Genomic DNA, 11,791 nt, shown 5'->3' with positions numbered 1-11,791 from the left:
ATTTATTGAAATTTAAATCACTACACCCACTATGATCTATAGCATTTTCAAGAATTGCCTAAAAAATTAATTGGCCAGCTAGACTGACTAACATACCTTCTAATGTAAAAAATACTAAATGTAACCTACAGTCAGAAATTTTTCTTATTAGTTCAGCTGCTCATGAAGGCAGTATGTTATCCCACTGTTATCATATGGATGAAGAAACACATAATAATAATAACGATACTAATAATAAAGCTAATAAAGAAAGAAATAAGCAAACAGAGAAGTGAACAGTAAGTGAACAGTCAGTTCTCGAATTTGATGTGTTGGAAGCACGACAAATGGGCAAGTGTAAGGATCTGTGTGACTTTGACAAAGGCTAAATTGTGTGTGTGTGTGTGTGTGTGTGTGTGTGTGTGTGTGTATACAAACAATAACAAACAATCATCTTCAGTTTGCCAGACACTACTGGAACTTCAAATGGGATCGGGTTCTATGGTCAGCTGAAACCAAAATAGAGCTTTTTGGCAATAAACACCAGAGGTGGTTTTGGCGCACACAGAGAGGTAGCCATATGGAAAAGTACCTCATGCCCACGGTTAAATATGGTGGCGGATCTTTAATGTTTTGGGGTTGTTTTTCTGCCAGAAGACCTGGTCATTTTGTTAGGATACATGGCATCATTGACTCTATCAAATATCAACAGATATTAAATGAGAACCTGACTGCCTCTGCCAGAAAGCTTCAAATGTGCCGTGGTTGGATCTTCCAGCAGGACAATGATCCAAAACATCAAAATCAACACAAAAATGGTTTACTGACCACAAAATCAAGGTCATCATGGTCATCCCAGTCCCTTGACTTGAAACCCATAGAAAACCTGTGGGGTGAGTTCAGAAAGGAGGATCCACCAGCGTGGATCTCGAAATGTGAAGGGTCTGGAGAGATTCTGTATGGAGGAATGATCTCAGATCCCTTGCCATGTATTCTCCAACCTCATCAGGCATTATAGGAGAAAACTCAGAGCTGTTATCTTGGCAAAGGGAGGTAGCACAAAAAAAAAGTAGTGAAAAGCGCTATACAAATAAAATTGACTTGTGTGTGTGTGTGTGTGTGTGTGTGTGTGTGTGTGTTTGAATTTTTGTAAATGTATTAGCATTAGAACCTGCATTATGTGAAATACAAAATGAAAGAACACTTTTAGACTAACTAGCTTTTGTCTCAATTAAAAAAACAAAAACAACAAAAAAACAAATAAATAAAGAAAGAGAGGTGAATACCCGTCTGATAACATGTTAATTCGTTTTCGTATGATAATCTGATCAGACAAAAGTCAAAAACAGCTTGCATCTATTGTTCAGACTGCTTCTGTCTTTCGCTCATCTTCACTGAAAGTGGAGACGGAGGTCACGTGACCGCCGAACTGCATTACCGCAGACGGTGCAGCGCGAGACGGACAGAACAACCGCAGCTGCGGCTTCACTCTTCCTGATCCTGGTGAGTGTTTACTGTTCATTACACTGTACTGTGTGTATGTGTGTGTGTGTGTGTGTGTGTGTGTGTGTGTGTGTGTAGCTTAGTGTGTAGCTTAGTGTGTATATATTAACACTAGGCTGCGTTGTAGCTGCAATTTAACTCGCTGTTGTTGTGCTTTTAACATCATTGTTTACATATTAATGTACAGTGATATTAAATAAATGACAATAAAATGCCGACTGGACTTCTAGAGGCATTCAGTAAACACATTCAGTAAACACGTTTATTTTGGTGTGCTGTGGAAGAAACGCGCGTTTCCTATCATCTACTGTGTTTCCTGCTGGTTGACCTACTTTCTTGGAGCTGGAGCTCTGGGTGGAATGAGGGAGAAAACACGGTGTCCTCAGGCTTTAATCCCATTTCAGGGTGAGGAATTACTCAACCGTGCAATCTGTCACTTCTAATCAACTTATTTACTGCTTTTAAACACAGCTGACTCGTTAATACTCAAGTGAAAATGTTTTATTTGACTGACAATGGGCTGAGAGGTTTATTATTTATTAACTAGAGAAAACTAGAGAAAACCTAGCAACATTATATTGCAGTATCACTATGACAAGCATATTATGGTTGTTTTGCATGAAAAAGTTTAGGTTTGCCATAGTGTGCATTCTTATATGGTCATTAATATTGCGTTGAGAACTTTGGCAGACGCTCCTTTGAGTTAACCAGTCATTCCCTTTTCTTGTTTTTTTGTGTGTGTGACTGACATGGAACATCTTAACAAACTTGCATAAATGAAAGAAATTAGGCCTAATAGTCAGAGGATAGTTTTTTTTTTTTTTTGGAGCTTGGAAGCTGAGAAAATGATGTGAATATGAATTTTGCAATTTTTTTTCCAGTTGTATATTGAATAAATTACATAAAGTATTTTTTTTTTTTGCCTGGCTATGGGTAAGAATTGCTTTTAAAATCATATAATGCAAATTTACAGTTTATGGTTGTGAGGGTTTTGTTTTTTTAAATCATAGAACCCTAATTAGAAAAAAAGTAAATATCAAAAATAAAGATTTGATGTGAATATGTTTCTAAATATTTGAGTAGAACATAAAAACATTATTTGTTTGATCCCAGATGCTTCACCTTTGGCCTAATTTACATAAAATATGTATTTTGGATAATTACATTTTTTTTTTTTTTTTAGATTTTTTAAATTAGATTTTACAGTTCTTTCTTTTTTTTTGTTAAACTTTAAATGTAACTTCGAATTTGAGTTTTTTAAAGGCAAATCTCACCCCTAATCAAAACTAAGAAAAAAAAGATTGCAAAAATGTATGTTAATTTAATACACCGCACAAAATGTATTCTGTTTTATGTGATAATTCAAATATATGAAATTTCATATTCAAATACTTTTGCCAGCTTCCAAGCTCCATATCTCTACTACTTGCGATATGAATAGCAATTGCAGTGAAAACCTTGCCATGCCTCCTTCTTCACCCATACAGCTTCGGCAAGCTCTGTAAAAACTACAGATGCCTTGTGCATTACCTGTCTAATGGAGACCAAGGCATACAGCAGCTCTTATTCTATACTGTGATTTTTCCTGTATTTCCCCGTTGAGTATTGGAGTTTAGAACCAACACGGGTATCTATGAGCACAAATTTAAGTTACAACATGGGTGTGTGCTTGCGGTGCGTAGGTCGGACGTTGTTATTCGCATTCCCATAGTGTTTATACTCGACAGGGCATAAAACCTGTATGTGTAACGAGTAGAGGTGGGATGAGAAAAGTGTGTTAATTAAAACTGACCTTTGTTCTAGCAGGTTTTTCTTCATCTTTAAGGGTGGAAAATGTTGAAATCAGTCTTCTTTTTATGAAGGTCTGGCCTGAGAGAGTTCCATAGAGGGTTGTTCAATGAGCAGGAGTCAACAATAGGCCTTATAAGTAATACAGGTTATTTCCCGGAGTATATGTGACAGCTAGACTACTGCTTGTTTGAGCAAGATTTGCATTCATGTCTGTCACTAATTTCCTCCTTTGTAAACAATCTAAATGTGTGTAAATTAGCCTACTTTTTTTTTCTGAAATCCTGTGTACCTTGCTCTATTTCAGGTCACACTGCAAATTTGGCAAAAATGGCTCTTATCTCTTTTGAAGATCTTGCTGAACTGGATGATGAGCAGTTAGATGATGAAGTCCCTGAAAACTCCCAGCCAGCAGATGAGGAGGAAGAGGAAAGGCTGCTTGCTCACTGGCAGGCTGTGGGGCGGACACATCAGGTCACCGTCCCAAGAGGTACAGTTTCTGAATGTAGGGTTTTATTTTCAGTTGATGAACTGCTTCCTTGTTCATTTGTTCAACAAGCTGTAAGGCTGTCAGTAATATTTTAGCTTCGTACCTATTTGGATATCACGTATGTGCAGCAGCTGGGAAAGATGGTAAAATAAATCCTATTAAAAACAGTCTTGTTGCTAACTGATAGCTAACCTTAGACTGCAAACATTTACTGTATATGAAGTGTGGAGCACAAAAGTGTGGTTTTCTTCTCATAATTTATTAGGATGGTATTTAAATCATTACATTTAATATTTATATTTTTTTTTATATTATTCTTGTATATAATTCTTATGTAGGTATTGTTAGTATTCTATACAACCACCATCATGAATATTATATAGTGAACCACCGATACAGCATTATTAATCTACCCCAAATATCCCATAATATTGAAGTCAATATAGTTTACATTTTTAATTATAAATACAATTTGTGAAGTTCTGATTTCATAAGGATTTATCCCCATTGGTATGAAATCTGTGAATTAGTTATGGTGCATAACCTTTAAATTTGCTTAGTTCTTGTGCAATCATGTTTTTGTTTTTTTGGGCCAACTATATTGATTTCCTCCCACTTCAATATTATGGGTTATTTTTTTTTGTAGATTCCTGCAATATAATCCTAGTTAGGTCCATTTCATGTCTAGGGTGTAACACTACAACATGTGGATAAGGGGGAATACTTATGCAAGCCACTGTCTCTTTTAATCTCACATTTTTTCCACATTGATAGTGAAGTTCAGAATCATGAATGTAAGAGGATAGTTTGGCCAGAAATTACATTTACACAACTTCATCTTTACCCTAATTGCTTCTTTAGTATTGTTTTGAACTCAAGGCTAATGTAGCTAACAAGAAAGCGTATTCTTTTGGCATTAGGCAAACTGCAGGCCTAACAAGCTCGCCTCAAGCCATTTTGAGTTTCGAGCTAACCATAATTGAGGCCATCTTGAAGACAGACTCACTTTCTTCTTCAGTACATAGTTTGGTATCATGCCAGAGAGGTGTCTAATTCAGGCAGGAAGTGTGAATCTTTGTGCATTAGAAGTGATTGTGAATAATAGCCTCATTCCAAAGCACAAAATCTAACTTTTAGTACTAGTTTGCGACAGTGTGTTAGAATTGTAGCTCATGTGCTAAACTATAGAAGCAAATGGCAGACACCAAATATATCTTAGCTGATCATCTGCGTTAGGGGAAAAGTAGTGTCGATTTAATTTCTGTCTGAGCTAATCCTTGGGGCGGCTGTATAGCTAAATCCGCTGACATGTTTTTCTTCCGTGTAATTGCTGATACACAGTACTGTATTGAGAATTGAAGTGCTCTATAAGGTCACTGTTTTGTCTGTGGAGATATTGCACTCCCAGTTTCTCTACTGCATTCAGATGATCTGTGGCATTGGGCACATTGAAAACATTTATGTGTCCTCAGTTCTACAGGCTTGTATGCCATATAAGAGAAATAGGTTCAATCAATGCCTCAATTAAACATAACAGGCTTAAAACACCAAATTAAATACTTGCTAGAGGTTGTATGTATATTTTTAGTACATTCCACACAGCTCTTAGCACAGTGCATGTGCAATGAGTTTGGCTTTAGATGGTTGCTACAACATTTAGCTCCGTAAGCTCAGCACCTCTAATCAAATCACGACCAGTCAGTGAAGGATTTTAGATACGTCATTAAAATCAAGCTCAACTGACACTCTGTGTGTTTTTTTTGTATTTTCCCCCCAGAGATGACTGGTCCAATTATGGAGATGACGAGGAGGAATGAGGAAGTGGAACAGGTTCCTTTTGTCACCATATCAACACATGAAAAGGTATAAGTTAGTCCCAAATATATGCATTTTAAAGATCTAGCCTTACGACTACATCTAGTGATAGATGAGGTCACTGTCAATGGCTTCTTCATGTGTTGTCTAGTGTTTCTCAACCGAATATTAGCTAAGTGAGCTAGAAAAGTTCATCTACAATCATTAGATCCCTAGACCGAATTTAAAAGTGTTAACAGAGAGAGAAACAATTCTACCTGCAATACTTAGGACCTTAGATAAACTATGTAGGACCATAACACCATAAATGTGCTAGAAAGAACCTTTTTAAGGTTGCATAAGAAATAACAGGTCACCTTAAATTATGGATTTGGATATTAAACCACATGATAACTCATTGCAACATAAAAACAGGGCGAAGAATCCTTGGAGCAAAGGGTACATGGATTGTTCTCTTGAAAAAGACAATTCTTTAATGTTGTTTGGCTGTATGACAGCAGTATTTATTGCAAATTCATACATGTCATACCTTACACAGCACATGCACAGGGAATGTATCCAAGTGATAGTCACTGGCCATGGAGGTTATCTTGTATTCACAGAAGCACAGTAACATATCATATATAACTAGCATTTTGAAGGGCTTTGAGGTAAATGCTTTTCATCACTTGAGTTTGGAACCTGCCTGCAAATGGCTGCCATGGTGCTCCTCTTCTGAAACGCACTTTATACAGTAGGCTTCATCACTTGATTACAGAATTGTCTTTGTGCAGTGGGTTGATGCTGATTAGGATGGAATTCGACAGCGTCCGTATCACACCACGCACTTAAACATCCACAGAATTAAAGACAATACCTCAAACGTTTTCAGAAATCTCATCAGACCAATTGAGGGTGTCATGACGTGATTAAATCTGGATTTTTCATTTATACAAAAAAGCATTTTAATGAAATACAGAAATTGTTCCCCTGCTATAGTTTTCTGTTCTCTCACAGGTTTTAGTCATGGAATGGCAAAATGAAGTTGCATTACTAGTGTGAGACCCTGTAATACTTCATATATGTTCATGTATTCTGGGCGTTGTACAGATTTCTTCCCACCACGTTTGATTTACCATTTAATACTAGCATTTATAAAACACTGCACTTTGTTTTGCCACAGACTGATGATGGCTGTTTGTCAGCAGTGGGGACTCCAATTCAGATTACTATCACTCAAGCTGTGGCTCTGCAGCTCATGCCTGAGCAGTAAAAAACCTAAAGGCATGTCCCAAGCATGTCATGCAAAAAAGACAGCTGGCACAGTGGTGTAGAAGGTTGTGTTGCTGCCTCACTGCTCCAGAGCCCCTAGTTCAGTCCAGGCAGTAGGTGGTAGATTGGCTGTGCTAAATTGTCCCTGTGCATGAATGTGTGCAAGTGTGTGATTGGCAGCTCATCCAGGGTGTATTCCCACCTCACGCTCATTGTTCTTGGGATAAGCTCCAGATCCACCGCAATTCTGGCCAGTATAAAGGACTTACTGAAAATGAATGAATGAATGGCCCTGTAGCTCATGCACAGACATTCATGGAATGTGCTTTATGAATTAAATGTTATGGGATTATTAAATAGTTTATTAGTAATGAATTATAATACTACACCTTTTAGTAAAGTTGTGCATAAATTAGTATTCATTTTTTTTAAATTGATTTAATCTTAGTCCTGTGTCAAATGTCCTTGATAATTTCTATTATATGTAGTCAAGGATATCCTGTTGTTGTTTTTTTTAGTTAAGTTTTGGTTGACTAAAAGTCTTGGGTATTGTGGTCTTTAGTCTTATCTTAGTCAGGGAAAACCATAAGTATTTTAGTCTAGTTTTAGTCAATGAAAACAGGTGGCATTTTTAGCCATAAGATTATTATTGATTCAGTCAATTTAGTGTAGCCTGTGTTGGAAGTGGCCGAGATGCACTGGGGGGACTCTAGTTGCGTAGGTTTTTTTTTTTTTTAGTTGGGGGGTGGGGTGAGGTGAGGATGGGGCATGTTTAGTGTCCTCGGAGTCATCTCGTAATCGTCTCGCCTTAGTCTTGGAAAAAAGGTCATCGACAAACATTTTTCGTTAGCAATATTAACACTAGTGTAAACGGTTTGTATTTTGGCCAAACCAAGCAAAAGATTCCTGTGAAATGTTGAAGTTTTGATAACACTGTTGTTCTTCATACTCGTGTTGATAAATGCCATTCACCCATAAATTATAGTTATTTTATACAGTTTATTTTTTATTTACTGATGCCTACAAAACTCCATAAAAGGTCACAGACCTGAACGTGCATTGTGCAGTAAATCTTCCAGTAATGCAGCTCAGCAACTACAGCGTGAGTCCCTTATATGAACATTTACATGAACTCAGGAGCTCTTGTAGGATACAAATGTACTGCCTTTGTTATGCTAGGAATGGATACAAATGCAATTGTCTGATTACTTTGTGTGTGTGTGTGTGTGTGTGTGTGTGTGTGTGTTTTAGCTAGGTGAGGTGATATATGAGGAGAGGGTGTATCCACCAGGTAAATGGGCCTGTGTCACTGTTGGAGAAAAGCTGTATGAGCAGAGCATCTCTATGGGCTTCATGAAACTCATGCGTTTCATCTGCAAGGAGAACTCGGCTGGTATGTAACACAAATCACAGCAGGGACACTCTATAACTAATGAACAATATGCCGTATACCTTCAAACCTAACGTTTCCTGGGTAACGATTTCTGCAGGTCGTTACTTGGGCATGACCGTGCCTGTGGTGAATGGAATAAAGATTCTGGAGGACGGCAGGGGCTTCGAAAGTGAAGTCCTGACAGCTCTCTACTTGCCTGCGGAGTTTCAGGCAAGCCCTCCACAGTCTGCTGACCCAGACATCACCATCGTCCACAGGGACTCGGTGCGAGTCATCACCCGGTAAGGTGCTTCCCTGCATGACTGCTCTCACTGTTAACTGCTTAAAAGTCAGGATTCATCTTGCAGTTTTTGTGTGCCTCTATGCTTGTGAAAATATCAAGATATTCTGAAATGCGTGGGAGTAAATAAGTCAGTGTGACTGACAAGACTTCTGGCTTGTCTTCTGGCAACATTTCAGGATTATACAAAAAAACAACCCATTTATAAAAAGGCTAGAGCTCTTAACCTTTACATTTACATTTTTACATTATTCATTTAGCAGACGCTTTTATCCAAAGCGACTTACAAATGAGGAAATACAAGCAAAGTGATATATCAAGCAGAGAACAATACAAGTAGTGCTACCATACAAGATTTTTAGTTTAGTTCTAGAGAGGCAGAGTGCACAGAGTAGATGTGTAAGAGCCAGAGTAAGTGCAGAATAATTTTTTTTTTAATATTGGGGGGAGGGGGGGGGCAAGTTAGAAGTTAGTTACGTGCTCACGGAAGAGGTGGGTCTTTAACCATTTTTTGAAGATAGTGACCGATTCTGCTGTCTGGATTGAAGTTGGAAGTTCATTCCACCACTGAGGGACAGTCAGGAGAATGTTGAGGTATGGAGGGGCTGTTCCAGACAAGGTCTTGTACGTGAGCATCAAGGCCTTGAATTTAATGTGTTCAGGTAGAGGGAGCCAGTGGAGGGAGTCGAAGAGGATTGTTACATGGGTTCTTTTGGGCTGGTTGAAAACAAGCTGTGCTGCTACATTCTGAAACATGTGAAAGATTTTAATGGAGCTAGCTGGGAGGCCAGGGAGTAGTGCATTGCAGTAGTCCAGTTTTGAGATAACAAGAGCCTGGACTAATAGCCGTGTCACCTGTTCAGTGATATAGGGTTTGATTTTTTTGATGTTGTACAGAATGAACCTACAGGTTCATGCAGTTGTTGAAATGTGGTCTATAAAGGTCAAGTTGTCACCGAAAGTCACCTCAAGGTTTCTGGCTGCTTGAGTGTGGTTGAGCCAAGCTGTACAGTGAGGTTGTCACCCATCAAGTCAAGTCAAGTCGCATTGACTTTATATGACTACACCTTCTGCACACGTGATGAAATTTATTTCAAGGTTGACTTAAGTTTTAAAGGCAGCGTAAAGTGACTCGGATGAATAATTGTTCTTCACTGGAAAGTGTATGGTGATGCATGTATGTGCTTCCATTAGGGTTTTCTTTGGAACAACTACGGAGGAGACAATCTCACGGCAGATCAGCCTCCTGTGGGAGCTGCTGGGAACATCTGGTGACATTCATCAAGACCAATACATGGTGGCCGTTTACGAGAACCCTGGGGTGCCGTCCCGTCGAAATGAGATCTGGTTCATCTGCCGGAACCCCTGAGGGGTTACACACACCCACACACACCCACACACACACACACACACACACACACACACTCACACACACATACACAAACAATTACAGCACCTCCCCTGTGGCACCAGAGAGAAAGACCAGGGAAGTGAGATGAATAAGACAGGACAGGGCTTAAGTACTACCAACAGTATTAACTCAGGCAACTGAGGATTTCAGTGAATATCTACAGGTCATAAAATAAAAATGTATTTTTGTAAATGATAAAAGATCATTTTTAATGCATAACAGGTACATGATTCCATCACAAATATTAAGTCACATATGAACTGAGTAAGAGGAATCAGCGTGGACACAGTCCTCAGGTAGCATTTTTACATTTTAACTTCTATTAAATCTCTTCTAGACTCCAAGCCCCTCATAGTTCTTGCTGTATACCTCTTTATTTAAATTTGACAAACTGAAGATTCACCACAAGGGGGCGTTTTAACCCAGCCTTTAGCCCAGAACCTCAATATTTCAGTTAGATTGTGGAACACGGGTTGTGCTTTTGTCTTTTGTCTACTTTTGATTTCTTTTCAGGTCACATTTCATGTCATTGCGCCTTTTTCTTTTCCTCCTTTGTGTATTGTCAGAACAATTTGCTGTCCACAATATTTCGTGTGAGAAAATTGAAAACAAATGAAATGCAGAATGTACAACTTAACTTCACTGTGTATTAATAGAAATTACTTTACAGATTATTAGTTGCACTCTACCTAAAGTTATTCCATCAGCAAGACAATCATTTCTGGTTCAAAGACGTGCTACTCATCAAACGAATGCTCTCACAAATAGTGTAGAGTTTAATGCACTAACCAGCTTTACAATAGACCAAAGGTTTATGCAACATGACAAATCAAAGCTGTTTCCACATACAGATTTTACTGTGACTGTGTATTTAAAATGTACTTGTTACTGTGCTTTTAATTATAATCAAGTATTATAAGGAAAGTCTGAGTATTTTTGTACAAACACAGAAGCCTGGAGATGTATACATGGGATAATGTATGTATTTTCTCACATATATGCCTATTAGTTTGAATAACAAGGATATTCATTGAAAACATATTTTATATATACTGTACACTGATTAATTGACTAAAAGCCAGTAGGTCTGAACATTAGGTGGACAGCATGGCCACTTTTCTGTATTAGGATGTGCTTGTTTTTCCTTTTAAGGCTAAGAGGAGTAGATCTTTTCCTACTGAATGGGACCATTAAGATGTAGATAATCTATATGATGTATGTCAAAAGAACTTGAGCATTATAAAGACATTTTACTGACCTTTAAGTAAACACTGATTTGGTAACTTAAACTTTGTCAGAGTGTTCTCCAGTGTGCCACTTTCCTCGTTGTGTTTGCATTTGTGTTATATTCATATATATCACACACACACTTTCTACACTGATTTTATTAGAGTTGAATAGAGAACTCAAGTTTATTGTGTCTGTTAAGAAAATAAGAGACTAATGCAGTAGACATAACTGTTATAAGGTAGCTAATGTTTATTAAACCGTGGTGATGTAAATTTCATGTACTTTGGACCTTAAAATGTATGTGTTTGGGACATTAGTTGTTATTTATTCTTTACTCTGAAGAATAAAGTGCAACTCTAATAGTCTTCTCTGATTTTAGTAGTCTATTTGTTATTGTGTGAGAAATATGATAATTTAATCTGATATTTGTCATTGGGCCAATTTCTGCAAGAAAAAAATAGAAGAGAAGCGTGTTTAAGTGTTTTCAGTGTGGTAATTTTATTTCATTTGAAAATGTATAATTTAAAAATATATTGGAACACTGTATTGACTCATACTCATGGTTGAGGTTCTGCAAAATAAAAAGTATCACTGCGTGATGGACTGGTGTCTCATCCAGGGTGTGATGGATACCTGATCGACCATAACCTT

General features: G+C 37.8%; 1 protein-coding gene across 2 annotated transcripts; it reads left to right on the top strand.

Annotated features, from left to right (window-relative positions):
* The first annotated feature begins 1,381 nt into the window (after positions 1–1,381).
* Positions 1,382–11,513, top strand: soul4 (heme-binding protein soul4). 2 transcript variants are annotated; one of them, XM_017478044.3, is made up of 7 exons: positions 1,401–1,482; positions 1,767–1,887; positions 3,578–3,760; positions 5,538–5,623; positions 8,078–8,219; positions 8,317–8,500; positions 9,694–11,513. In XM_017478044.3, the coding sequence occupies exons 2-7, from the start codon at positions 1,842–1,844 to the stop codon at positions 9,866–9,868; spliced, it is 816 nt and encodes a 271-aa protein (XP_017333533.1). In that variant the 5' UTR covers positions 1,401–1,482; positions 1,767–1,841; the 3' UTR covers positions 9,869–11,513. The 2 variants fall into 2 exon arrangements, with proteins under 2 accessions (XP_017333534.1, XP_017333533.1); XM_017478045.2 differs by lacking the exon at positions 1,767–1,887 and having other exon boundaries at positions 1,382–1,482.
* The last annotated feature ends 278 nt before the right edge of the window (positions 11,514–11,791 follow it).

The sequence above is a fragment of the Ictalurus punctatus genome, chromosome 10 (genome assembly GCF_001660625.3).
Source record: "Ictalurus punctatus breed USDA103 chromosome 10, Coco_2.0, whole genome shotgun sequence".
In the NCBI taxonomy this organism is placed as follows: domain Eukaryota; kingdom Metazoa; phylum Chordata; class Actinopteri; order Siluriformes; family Ictaluridae; genus Ictalurus; species Ictalurus punctatus.
The sequence above is the reverse complement of the archived record's forward strand: the minus strand, read 5'-3'. Positions and strand labels throughout refer to the sequence as shown.